The sequence below is a fragment of the Podarcis raffonei genome, chromosome 14, assembly GCF_027172205.1.
Source record: "Podarcis raffonei isolate rPodRaf1 chromosome 14, rPodRaf1.pri, whole genome shotgun sequence".
Lineage (NCBI taxonomy): Eukaryota > Metazoa > Chordata > Lepidosauria > Squamata > Lacertidae > Podarcis > Podarcis raffonei.
The window spans coordinates 17201964-17216163 of record NC_070615.1 but is presented as its reverse complement, the minus strand read 5'-3'; the positions used below and the strand labels follow the sequence as shown (position 1 = coordinate 17216163).

The following is a 14200-nucleotide window of genomic DNA, read 5'->3' as shown; positions in this document are numbered from 1 at the left end:
TGGAGTTATGTGACCCCCCGAACCAAGGAGATAAGTAACTATACAACCTTTAGAAGACATCTGAAGGCAGCCCCGTAGAAGGAAGTTTTAAAATGTTTAATGTTTTACTACCGTAGATTCTGGTGTATTAGGCGACTGGGTGTATTAGACAATCCCCCAAATTGGCAGCTGTAATTTGGGGGTTCGTCTTATAAGCCCAGTCGCCTAATACGTTGGGCAGCTCCGCGCCAGGAGAAAGCCGCCCGGAGCGGAGCCCGCCGCTGGCTGCTGCTGCTTCAGAACTGCCGCAGCAGCAGCAATGGGCGGGCTCCGCTCCACGCCACCCATACCCGGCGTATAAGACGACCCCTGACATTTTAACCTCTTTTCCGGGGTTAAAAAGTCGTCTTAGATGCCGGAATCTACGGTATGTTTTTCATATATATCGGAAGCCACCCAGTCAGATGGGTGGGGTATAAATATGATGATGATGAAATAGGACGTCCCTATTTTCAACGGAGAAATGTTGGAGGGTGTAGTAGGTTTGGATTGCAACCCTGTATATGAGAGATGCGGGAGCTTCTTCCTGTGAACTGCATTCCTTCGGGAGAAAGTGGTCAGGGTCTACATACCAGGAGTGGGTGGGGCCCACTCTCATATTTATTTATTTGTTTGTTTGTTTATTTAATTTCTTTCTTTTTTTAAAAAAGAATATTTATTAAGTTTTCCAATTTTTAGACAAAACAAACAAACAAAACAAACAGAAACATTAAACAAAAGCATTAGATTCATAAACCATACTTTTAAATAACAAATTTCTCAGACCTCCTCATACTTCTCCTTCTTGTATCCCAATTAAAATTATTTGTTCAGCAAATCCTTCATTTCAAGCATTACAGCTTGTAACATTACCTTATTTTACAAACCCTTTCCCCCCCCCGTCTATTTTCTTATATATCATTGCAGCTAGAAACCTCTCAATTTCAATCCAACACCATCCAACTTTCTTAAATTTTACAATATTTCTGTAAATAGTCCTTAAATTTTTTCCAATCTTCTTCAGCCGACTCTTCTCCCTGGTCACGGATTCTGCTCGTCAATTCTGCCAGTCCCATACAGTCGATCAATTTCATCTGCCATTCTTCCAGAGTGGGTAGATCTTGCGTCTTCCAATACTTTGCGATGAGTATCCTTGCTGCTGTTGTAGCATACATAAAAAAAGTTCTGTCCTTCTTTGGCACCACTTGGCCGACCATGCCCAAGAGAAAGGCCTCTGGTTTCTTCAAGAAGGTATATTTAAATACCTTTTTCAATTCATTATATATCATTTCCCAGAACGCCTTAATCCTGGGACACGTCCACCAAAGGTGAAAGAATGTACCTTCATTTTCCTTTGTTTATTTAATTTCTATACCTCCCTATACCCGAAGGTCTCAGGGTGGTTCACATAAAGCAGGCATCCCCAACCTCGGCCCTCCAGATGTTTTGAGACTACAATTCCCAGCATCCCTGACCACTGGTCCTGCTAGCTAGGGATCATGGGAGTTGTAGGCTAAAAATATCTGGAGGGCCGAGGTTGAGGAAGCCTGACATAAAGGATCACATACATATAATCCAAATACAAACGACAACCCAATGGAACCGCCCTAAAAAGAGCCAGCGTTTTAAAAAGTGTATAGGATGTAAATCAGATCAGTCAAAGGCCTGGCTAAAGAGGAACGTTTTTGCCTGGTGCCTAAAGGTGTATAATGAAGGCGCCAGGCAAACTTCCTTGGAGAGAACATTCCACAGATGGGGAGCCACTGCAGAGAAGGCCCCGTTTTCGTGTTGCCACCCTCCTGACCTCTCGAGAGGGGGAACACAAAGAAGGGCCTCAGAAGATGATCTCAGGGTCCGGGTAGGTTCATATGGAAAGAGGTGGTCCTTGAGGCATTCTGGTCCTGAGCCGTTTAAATCACATTCCCTGTGTCTAGGGGCGGAGGCAATAATGCAGTGATATCAATTGCAGGAAGCCACTGGAGGGGAGAGCGCTGTTGTGCTTGGCTCCTACTTGAGGATTTCCTCCTGCAGGCATCTGGGTGGGGGGCTGTGAGAACAGGATGCTGGACTAGGTGGGTCATTGGCCTGATCCAGCAGGTTCGTCTCATGTTCATACAAATTCACACACATATAAGGTGTGTGCAGGTATTCGCATGAACACCTGAATGATCTCAAGTGTGGATTGGGGGACATCCTGGCTGCATGCCCAATGTCCTTATGTGCATTGCCTGCCCCACTCAGTCCACAGTCTTCCGCATGCCCAGGTCCTTGATCATTCAGAGCGTTCTACTAGCAGTCAAAGGAACACAAGAAGAAGCCACACAGAGAGGTTCCTTGGACAACACCGGCAAGATCAGGGGACAAGCAGGGAGAAGAAATGTACACAAGGACATTGGGGTGGGCCTTGTGTGTGCACCTGAACATGCCATAAAGGTAAAGGGACCCCTGACCATTAGGTCCAGTCGTGACAGACTTTGGGATTGTGGCGCTCATCTCGCTTTACTGGCCAAGGGAGCCGTCGTACAGCTTCCAGATCATGTGGCCAGCATGAGTAAGCCGCTTCTGGAGAACCAGAGCAGTGCACGGAAAAGCCGTTTACCTTCTTGCCGGAGCGGTACCTATTTATCTACTTGCACTTTGATGTGCTTTCGAACTGCTAGGTTGGCAGGAGCTGGAACAGAGCAACGGGAGCTCACCCCGTTGTGGGGATTCGAACTGCCAACCTTCTGATCGGCAAGTCCTAGGCTCTGTGGTTTAACCCACAGCACCACCTGTGTCCCTTGTGTGTGAATTGGGTATGTGCAATGATAGGGTGTCCCATCATTCAGCCTGGTCCCTGAGGTCCAACTCCGAGGGCCTCCTGGTGGTTCCATCACTGCAGGAAGTGAAGTTACAGGGAACCAGGCAGAGGGCCTTCTTGGTAGGGGCACCCTCCCTATGAGATGTCAAGGAGATAAAGAACTACACAACTTTCAGAAGACATCTAAAGGCAGCCCTGTATAGGAAAGTTATTTAATGTTTTATATGTGCTGGAAGCCACTCGGAGCAGCTGGGGAAACACAGCCAGATGGGTGGGGTATAAATAATAATGATGATGATGATGATGATGATGATGATGATGATGATGATGTTGATCCCTTCTAGTTTTGGTATTTATTTGGTCTGCCCACTGCTAGTATGTACATCCTGCTAGTATGTACTACTTTGGACCATTTGCACGCTAAGGCGCACAGCTGACTAGATCTCTAAATCCACCCACACTACTTTCACTCACAACCCATTCTCAACACATTCACACCAGCTGCTTGGCTTCTATGCTACAGTGCATAGAGGAGGCTTCCTTTCTCAGCATGCAGTAAGGAAATGTAGCAACCTGCCCACAGAGATCAGGAGAGCCTCAGCAGCAGGAGAGCAATGGAACAAGTCCCTGCTAGATAGGATTTTGCAGTCTAGCAGCAAACCACAGTGCAACAAGTTCCCCATCTCTCACTTTGCCTACTCTAAATCCTCAGAGCACATCATGCATATTATAACTAGGGTTGTAGCGTTCAATTATCTGTTTTAGAAACTGACCAACTGGAGAGGTGCAAATCAGCTAGCAGGGTTGCTGCTGCTGCTTAAAAATGTTGATGGTTTTGTTTTTGTTTGCTAAAACTCATTTATTCAAAAGTTACAATTCAGCTTTGTTCCCTGCCGTAATATCACAGAATGATCACTGCATTCCTCAATCCCTCGTCGCTGTCATTTTGGCTCGCCGGATGCCCTCAGTAGGAACCCAACTACCAATCTGATTTCAATTAATATATTAATTGTTTTTAATAAGATACTCCCTTCTAGCTTTGAGAAGCACCCAAATGGACTTTGCATATGGTGGTCAGTAGTCACACTCCAAATCAGCACCAGATGCCATTTTAATTTCCCACGATGCCTGGTGTTGAAATAGCTCTTGTCTGAGATGTTGTGTGGGAAGCTAAATTGACTGTTCCACACCACCTGGCCCAGGAGCCCCAGAGCTGGCAAATAATATTATGGTTGGTCCCTGGCAACTGACCGAGGATTACGAATGCAGGTGTCAGGTCTGGTCGGCCTACGTGGCTGGTAGGCTCCCTTCGGTTCTGTGGGTCGCTTGTTGTGCAGGCCTGCCCTCCCTCAGAATTTTACACATGAGTTGTATTTTAAATAGTAATTTCCCCACCACCACCAGATGCTTTTCGCAGTTTCTGTCACACACAGGTGGCAAGATTCAGGAATAAATCAGCCGTTCTGAGACCCAAGAGACTAGAGGGGTTAGAAGATTTCAGTCACAAGGTGTTGCTAGGACTTGACTTAAGGACATCTTGCACTCTGTTTTTAGAGAGGCTGCCGAATTGAGAGCAGGAAGCGTTGCAACAGGGGAGCGTGAGGCAGCCACTTTATAATAAGCTTTGTTTCGTTGTTAGTTGCAAATTTGAGAGCGTGGCGACAGAGGAAGCCATCTTTGGGAAGGTGCCTGTCAGCCTGAATTTTTCAGCAGATCCAATACACTCTCTTTTTATATTCAGTGGATTCTCAGGTTGCAAACATGATCCGTGCAGGAGGCACGTTCGCAACCTGCAGTGTTCGCAACCCACAGTGCCGTGTCTGCGCATGTATGGGTCGCGATTCGGCGCTTCTGTGCATGCAAAAAGCGTGATTTAGTGCTTCTGTGCATGTGCGATTGCCGAAACCCGGAAGTAACCTGTTCCAGTACTTCCGGGTTCGGCGCGGTGCGCAACCTGAAAACATGCAACCTGAAGCGTTTGTAATCCAAGGTATGACTGTACAGTCATACTTCAGTTCCTGAATGCCTCTCTTTATGTACTTTTTGGCTCCCGAATGCCGAAAACCCAGAAGTAAGTGTTCCGGTTGTCGAACATTTCGGAAGCCGAATGGGCTTCCAGAACTGATTAAGTTTGGCAACCGAGATTTGTCTGTAGATGGCTTCAAAGAAGAATCGCTTCTTGCCTGTGTCCGCTTCGCTATCACTAGCCACGATGTCTATGTTTTGCCTCCACTGTCAGAATACTGCTTACTGGGAATCAAGCAGGAAGAGTCTCCTCACAGAACTACAATTCCCAGAGTGGTTTAGCAATCAAGCCTTCTTCCAGGGAACTCTGGGAATTGTGGTTCTGTGAGCAGAATGGCGGTTTCCTAGCAAACTCTCAGGACCCTTAACAAACTACGTTTTCCCAGAATTCTTTGCGGGAAGTCGTGACTGTTCAAGTGGTACAGCAGTGCTTTGAATGTATCGTGCGGATGTGGCCTAAGTTGTGCGTATCTTTCTTTAGAGCTGGAATTCCGAGAAAGAGAATCTTAATGGCTTTATTTTTCTTTTTACTTTCCAGACTCAAGAATCTTTAAACCCCAACAATTTAGAGTACTGGATGGAGGACATCTATACCCCAGGCTATGACTCGTTACTAAAGCGCAAAGAAGCTGAATTCAGAAGAGCAAAAGTTTGCAAAATAGCTGCCCTGATTGCAGCCGCAGCCTGTACTGTTATCCTTGTCATTGTCGTTCCCATATGTACTATGAAATCGTGAATTTGACGATGGATGAATAAATCCATCCTGTAACATTTGCTCCAGATATTCCATTCAGTCTTTTAAATAATCACCTTATGGCAAAAATTGTAACCGTGAACTGGGAAGGATGCGCTGAGCAATCCCAGCGAGGGAGCATGTAAAGACATTTGGGGTTTGTTTGTTTCTGTTTCTGTTTTTTGTTTTTTAAAGAAGAGAGTCTTTTTAAAATAACAAAGCACCTGGCAGACAATGCTAACTAGGTTTAAATTTTTACACATTATTACAAGTGGAATTCTTTTCCTCTCTTTTTTTCCCCACCCTTTGAAGAGAAGATAAAATATTTTGCAAGACTGGCTGTGGATGAAGAAAGAGGTTCCTCTCACTCCTCTATACTGAGAGAGATGTTATACTAAAGTTATCTAGATTGACTGCTAACCATCCTGTACAAATATGCATCTCGTCAGACAGATAAGAGCAGTGATACTGCACTCCAAAGTATGAACAACCTGAATGTATTTTTGTGCTGGTTCTGTTACGTATTCCTCGTTTGTCCAGTTTTGAAAGCAGATTGGTTGCCATGGGACAGGTGTGTTCCTACATTTGGAATCGATAAGGGCTCTTCGTAACAAGGTCTTCCCCTCAGAACCTCCTTTGTTATCACTGAGTACGTTGGTGAAGCGTCATCTGCTGTAGACCAAAAAGATCCAAAAGGGTTTTTTATTGCTTGCATTAATAATCACATTTCCAAAAAAAAACCCGGCATGTGCTTCCAGCCCAAAAAAGGTTGCATTGTTGTTGTTTTACCTCCACCAATGGCGTACAAATGTTGCTCTTTTGTTCCGTTCCAGTCATGGCGAAATCCAACAAATTCAGGAGGTGTCCATTGTTCTGCTGCGATGGTTGGAATGCTTATAACCAGAATGGTTGTAACTTTAGAGAAGTTTGCACAGTTGCTGTTGGTTTCTTGGTGCGGAGAGGAAAGGATCCATGCACAGGCAACATCATTCCTGGTGACATGCATGTTGTCTGTGCAGCCCTATCACTTGTGCAGTCAGTGCACATGAGAGAGGCCATGTGCATGTGTCAGCTGTTTGCGCATGGAGCTCCGACACATGAGGGCTAGTCTTGGACCCATCAGGATCCTCCATTGTGTGGGAAATCTCTATGCATGTGCATTGATGTGGCACATATGCCCAATGTATGTATGGGTGGTGGGACCTAGCCGGTTCGGTGCATAGGCAGTGGAAGGCTGGCTGTTGGCTGGATCCCCTGTCACTCTTCTCTGTTGAACTTGTGAGGAGGTTTGTTACTTTCACAACAAATATTTTGTGCCTTTTTAGAATGTAAACGAACAGGATGGGTCATTTGTGTTTTGTGGTCATCATTGTCGTTTTAATACTTTTCATTTCATAACAAAGCGCTGCATCGGGCCGGCAGTGCAAATCCTGCATTATGTTTTTCAGGTCTAGAACTAATACAGTATTTTCAGTGCATGCTTAAGCGTGCAAACCAAGAGTTGTCTCCAACTAGGTCCTGCTCAGAGTAGACCCACTGAAATTAATAGACCTGCATTAGTCATGTTAATTAACTTTGGTGAATATACTCTTGAGTAGAAATAGCACTGGCTACAGTTCCCAAGTGTTTTGGGAGAAGCATTGTAGAAAGATGCTGAGAGGTCTTATGGGATCCCCATTCGCCTCTACAATTCTCTGTGGAAAGGAATTGGTTGTTAAACCACCCTGTGGAGAACAGGGTTCTCCTAACAACTCTCAGCATCCTTAATGAACTACAGTTCCCAGAATTCTTTGGGAGGAACCATGACAGTTTTAAAGTGGTATCACAGTACTTCAAATGTATGGTGTGAATGTGGCCTAACTTAGGTTCATTGTTTTTGTGGTTCTACTGTGGATCCCTATTCCTCTCAGAAAGCCACGTTTCCCAGAGTTCCCTGGGAAAGAGCATGAGCTGTTAAACCACTCTGGGAATTGTAGATCTGGGGGAAGAACAGTGGTCTCCTAACTACTCTCAACAGTTCCCAGGATTCTTTGGGGTTGGGAAGCCATGACTGAAGTGCAGTGCAGTAAACAGTGCAGATGGGACCATTGTTTTTAGGGTTGGATATTGCTTTCAGCTGCCTGTGGTAAGTGTTCCTCATATTTTGAAATAGTGGGTGCTATTTAGCCCCAACTACAGCTGCATATCATGCACCCATGCGCTGTAATGTTTTGACAGTGCTCAGATCAGCCCGGAAACAAAATGTCTCCTTTTGAAGCGATGACTCCTCTATGACGACTGTGAACCAACCAGTGTCTGGATCCGAGTGTGCAAATTTCAGCGTATGACGTTTGCTCTGCTTGTTTGTTTTGGTGCCGGCCAGTGTCTTTTCAGGCACTTCTTCAGGTGGTCTCCCTTTCCAGGATATGGAATGAGTAAAACCTAAAGGTTGCTTCAGACATTGTGACAAGAGGCTGTGCATTGGGGAAACCACAGAATCAGGGTATGGTGTTTGTAGGGATGGGCAAATCCTGTCAATTTCAATTTCTCTCGCTTTCTCATTTTCCCCATCCTAAATTCACTTCAGGGACGCGGGTGGCGCTGTGGGTTAAACCACAGAGCCTAGGACTTGCCGATCAGAAGGTCGGCGGTTCGAATCCCCGCAATGGGGTGAGCTCCCGTTGCTCGGTCCCTGCTCCTGCCAACCTAGCAGTTTGAAAGCACGTCAAAGTGCAAGTAGATAAATAGGTACCGCTCCGGCGGGAAGGTAAACGGCGTTTCCGTGCGCTGCTCTGGTTTGCCAGAAGCAGCTTAGTCATGCTGGCCACATGACCCGGAAGCTGTCTGCGGAAAAATGCCGGCTCCCTCGGTCAATAAAGCGAGATGAGTGCCGCAACCCCAGAGTTGGTCACGACTGGACCTAATGGTCAGGGGTCCCTTTACCTTTAAATTCACTTCCCCACATTACTGCATCTGTTTATTTGCAAAAATTCATCAATAGTTCAGTGTCCCCCCCCCTTAATGCACACATTTTTGATACAATTGTGCGTCATTTCCTCCTTTTTTGCAAGCAGTTCCCACTAACGCAATGCATTTGTGCATATTACTTTCACTGAGATTGATCCCCCACTTCCCCCTGGTAGATGCATTTTGGCTTCCATCATTTGGTAGGAGAACTTCACTGCAAAATTCAGAGGAGTGGGAATTTTGAAGGATGGTTGTGTTTTCGGTTTGCATATAGTTTCAGTAAGCACAGATTGTGTGTATTCACCTGCAAATGCAAGCCAAATCAGATTTCTCCCCCATCTTTAGGTGCTTAGGCCTCCGAAGCTTCTTCAGGTGTAGGAGGGAATAGGAATGTGCAGCAGAGGCTCCTGCAATTGGCAGGCAGTAAGAAACCCTGGATTGGCTGAAACTGGGATAAGTCCTAGGAGCCAAGTACTCCACACTTTCCTTACCAAAAGGTGTAAGGTACTGAATCTGGGTGCAGCCACACACAGTCCTGACCTGGCTCTGGCACATGGCTTAGAAAGGCCACCTACGCATTGCCAAAAATAAAATAGAGAACGCATCGCCATACGAAGCGCAAAAGAGGACACTGATCTGCATTACCCTCACCTGGTAATTTATACGCAGAGATGCCAGTTTGGAGAGAATTGCTATAATTTAAGTAGAAATACCATGCATCTCAGCATAATGAGGGAGACTGTGATCAGGAGACCCATCTGCTTGCTCAGTCTGCTGTCCAGATGTTAACTCTCGGTGAGCAACTTCAAGCACCCTCTTTCCCTTTTTCATGGTTCTTCCATCTTGAAATGTAGACCTTGCCCCGGTAACCTTTCGTATAGAGGACTCCTTCAGCGAGAGCAGGGGTGGCCCACTCCCAAGCGACTGCGATCTACTCACAGAATTAAAAACTGGCAGTGGGGGATACATGTGAAAGTTGTTGACCTTTCTGGGGAAGGAAAGCCCTGTTTTGGGGGGATTCAGGTCAAAGTTGTTGAGCTTTCTTTAGGGAGGAGAAAAGCCCCCCCTTTTAGGAGTTCAGGTTAAAGTTGTTGAACTGGAGGAAGGTCCCTTTGGGGGGGTGACAAAGAGGAACAGCCACTCACCAACAGATTGCTGGGGAAGCAAACAATCTCATTGAGGAAACTCCGTCTTCCGTTCTTCAGATCGTGCAACAATGGAGGGCAGGGCGAGAGGGCAGGGGCGGAAAGGGACTCAGCAATCGACCACGATCTACCAAAACCTCCCGGGGATCTACTAGTAGATTGCGATCGACCTGTTGGACATCCCTGAGTTAGAGGATCGCCCTCTATAAAGTGGGACACATGGCCATCCTTCATGCACTGCCTCTTCTGCTGCTTGTACGTCATCTTGCCGAAAGGTCTGACGCCTCTCTCTTAACTGGCAGCATGCAGAAGAAGACCTGCTGGATAAGGAACAAAAAGAGCAGATCAACAAAATGCCAAACTGACTCCCCCCCCCTCTGTGTTGAGAATCCATCAGGTTTTCGTTGTTTTTATTTGCCTCTTTTAGCATCTCACTTTGCAACACTTCTTAAGTGAACTGAATTCTTCACTTTGCAATAAGTTATGTGCAATGCCCACTGTAGAAGGTTGTTGTCTCAAGCATGCTTTTTTGGGCGGGGGGAGTTGTCCTTGATTCCAGGATATCTCATGTCACGTGTTCTATTTCTATTTCATTTTGGCATTTTGCTGTTTTTGGAAAATTCATTGTAAATGTTAGCTGGGTGTCATGTGGAGGTTGTTCAAAAGTGCATCTTCATGGGCATGATGCGGTCCTTAAACCCTCCCCAGCATAACAGTCTTTTGGGCATGATGCCCAGGGCGCCTGCCATGTTGAAATGCTTGGGCACCTGCTGTGTTGAAATGCTTGGGCCCAGATTCGTGCAACACCTCTATGCCAGGACGGTGCCTCCCTAGTGGCTGTTGGTGTATTTAGGTTTGTAATGTAACATGCTGCATGGCACATTTCCAGCAAGACCCACAGAGTGGCTGTGCCATTTAAATTGGCCCTTGCCAGAATGGCACAGAACAGAGGCAAACAGTGGCCTTGAATAGGGTCAATTGCCAGTGGAACAGACAGCCTCCTGACCTGATCACTGGTATACAAATTCTGGCCACTTACTTTCCTGTGGATTTCATACATGGCCAGAGATGTTACGTGGCAATAGCTACCACAGATGAAAAGACACCAGCAAAGACTAGGCCAATTGGCTTGGAGACACCCTGGAAGTTTGCTCCCATTGAAATTAATTGCTTTATTCCAGCGTTAAGTAGTCGAAAACTGCAAATTCTGCCAAGGTATTTTTATTTTATTTTTTTAGTTCTCCAAATAGTCAGCTGCTGGGTGCTTATATTAAGGACCCAGGTCTTAAGCACAAATGGGAAACATTGATATTCATGCAATATATACTTCAGAAGATGTTATTCTGTGATTTAAGTGAAAATGCTGCCAGGATCCTGCAAATTTGCAGACCTTTGTATAGTGGGTGTGGATTGTTGCCTGTATCCCCTCTGCTGCTCAGATGATACATAAACAGGGTGTTCCATGGGGACCGCTGGTTTTGTGGAGGGTGCTGCTTGCACAATTTCTGACATACACGCACTAAAAAGGAGGCGGGGGAATGGGGCACTGTCATAGATCCCCTGGCTCACACATGGGTTGTGGGCAGGGAGTGTAGCACAGCTCATCCTCCATGAGATGGCCTTGCAAGTTGTATGTGCCAGAGCATTGTAACCGACTCAGCAAGAAGTTTTGCCAAAAACACTGGCCACTTCCGGACCAATTCAGGTTCAGCGGTTGAAGTGAATTTGGCGCTCTTCCTCAACAAACCCATTTCCATTTAAAACACACACACACACACACACACACAACTTTTTGCAGGAAGGTCCACGATGGCAAAATGTGTTCGGAAGTGTGGGGTAACTATTGTTTGCCTTATCCTCTCCACAAATAAATGGGAAAGAGTGATGAAGAAGCCACTGGCATCATATTATTATTATTATTATTATTATTATTATTATTATTATTATTATTATTAAAATTTGTACGCCACCCTATACCTGCAGGTCTCAGGGTGGTTCACGGGATAAAATCACAATATAAAACCACAAAATACATGATCGAAATAAAAAACAAGAACAACCCTATAACACCCCCATATAACCTCCCTGCTAAGGTTCTGCAAACAAATCGGGATGAAGGCTCAATCAACAGATTGTCTGGAAGTGACCAGTGACTGCAACCACAATTGCAGTCATTGTGCATAATCACTGTAGCACAAGGCATAGGCCTCCCCTTGAATGTCGGGGCACCGCATCTTGGACCCAGCCCCAAACATAGGGGTTGATCAGGCAGGTTTTCTTGCCCCACGTTGCAGTTGGCTTGTGGCAAAAGGGGTTGCACGGACGGTGTTTTAAATATCAGAATATTGCAGCGGCACTCATCCAGCTGCTTCATCTAGTCCATTGTAGAAGCCATGTCCGTCAGTGTCCTATCAATGGCCAGCTTCCCATCTTGTCTCTATGCCCTATTAACAAGCTTCCAGGACATATATGCATCGACTTCAAGGGCATTTCTCTGGGTCTATCAAGCAATATTTTGATTCCCCCTCCCCAATTCCCTAAAAAAAAAAGGTTGCCGCTTCTGATCCAGCTACACCTGTGGGCAATTAGCATAACAAATTATGGCCCCAGATGGGGATACCCCTCCCCTTTCAAATTCCTCCAATCACTTCAGAAGGGAATATATGAACATCATGATACAGGTGAGGAGGGGGTGCACTCATGTTGACTAAATATGTAGGCATCTGCACACTTGTGCAGATTTCCTTTGCTGGATCAGGGTGGTGATATTTAAAGAGTTATAGTGCGATTCAAGCTCACTGCGAGCGTTGAAATTCAGGGAAGGTGGATCCTTATTATTTTTTGTATAGTAGAAATAATCTGGCAGCAGTAGCTGGCAAACTATACTGTGTTCACTCTTGTGTAACAGTTATTTTAACAAAAACGCTATATACTGTATTCTACATTATAGACTTTTATATGGAGATACTACTACTACTATTACTACTAATAATAATGCAGCTATAGGTACATTATAATCCTTAGTGTGACTGAGAAAAAAAATGTACTAGATGGTATTACTTAAAATAATGATGATGAGCGTATTTCTTTTTGTATTTATGCCTTATAAATAAAATGGTTATATACACAACGAAAGGGTACTGTGAAAATTAATAAAGTCAACAGACTGTTTAGAACCGATCCTACTTCTCTTAGTGTGTTTTAAGGGTTGCACCTGACTCAGCTGGTCACAATAAATGTTCCATCGCAACTAATTCAAGAAATTAGAATTGTAAATAACTTTGGTCCCATGGCTTGCCATGAGACATGGTTCACGCCAAATTCTTGCTGGGTCAGGACCACCATATGGAAATCATCCAGTTTACTTAAAAGAGTAAGGCAAGAAGGATGTCTCCATCCTTCCCAGGTTTTTAGGGTACATCTGTTTTAATTTAATTGGGGCATTTGATAACTGTCAGATGTAATGATGCCTTTCTTTTACAAAGTTACTGTACAATGTGGCCTTTCAGTTCATTAAAATGTGACATCCAATAAACTTTTAAAAATGGTGCACATCCTTCGAAGTCCGCTTAATTAAACAGAAATATTAATTCATCCCTCGGTCATGTTTCCTCTTCCCAGGGACATCCAAGACAATGCCGTAAGCCTGACTGGCGAAGGGTTGGCTTAACAACACGTTCTGTTTCGCATCGGCAGGGTTTTTCATGGGACCTGCATCAGGGAAATGAGGAGATTGCTGTTGCTTATGGGGGAAATGGATTTTTAAAATTATAGGTTCTTGCCAAGGGATTTGCAGGTCTGCAGGAGGGATCACCTCTTGAATTCTCAACGGATTATTTTATAGGTTGTTTTGCAATTTGAGTGATGCCAAGTCAGTGATGAGCCGGGGCTCTGATTCCCTATCCTCAGGAGAAGAGGCCATGCAAACAGAGGACATCTTTGACCAACCTGTATAGCAGAGTGCCTTATACAAAGCCAGACCACTGGTCCTCCTAGCTCAGTGTTGTCTACACTGATTGGCAACAGCTCTCTAGGGTTTCAGATGGGGAGTCTTGCCTAGCCCTTCCTGGAGATGCTGGGGACTGAACCTGGGACCTCTTGCATGCAAAACAGATGCTCCACCACTGAGCTACAGCCTGTCTTCATAGAGTGTTTAGGACCATAGGAAGCTGCCTTACACAGCTGCCATGGTCCACCTACAATGACTGGCAGAAGCTCTCCAGGGCTTCAGACCAGGAGGCAAATTAGACCTCAGACCTAGTCTTCAATGCCCCTGCTTCTTCAGGAGTTCTAACACCACATGTTGCCGGTGGTTGCAGTGTTTACTGTGGACTTCAGAAGAAATAACAGAACCACAGCCTCCTCCTCGCCACTGGAGTCAATGGTACTAAAATAGGTTGGATCCCTTGATAGGAGTAGAAGTTTCAGTGATCAGGAGCTGCAGTCCTACTTACAGCCAAGGCTTGGTTTGGTCGCCTGCTAGAGCCATAATCAAACTGGCCTTCTTTCGTTAGCTAGGCCCTCTTCGGAGCT

The 14200-nt window shown here is 45.3% G+C and overlaps 1 protein-coding gene across 1 annotated transcript in view; it reads left to right on the top strand.

Moving 5' to 3' along the window:
- Positions 1 to 10348, top strand: part of MINAR1 (membrane integral NOTCH2 associated receptor 1) — a 29339-nt gene extending 18991 nt beyond the window's left edge. Inside the window, exon 4 of the mRNA XM_053364027.1 lies at positions 5382 to 10348. Within this exon, the coding sequence (XP_053220002.1) occupies positions 5382 to 5579 (198 nt within the window). The 3' untranslated portion in view covers positions 5580 to 10348. The remainder of the gene's footprint in view (positions 1 to 5381) is intronic.
- Positions 10349 to 14200: the final 3852 nt, after the last annotated feature.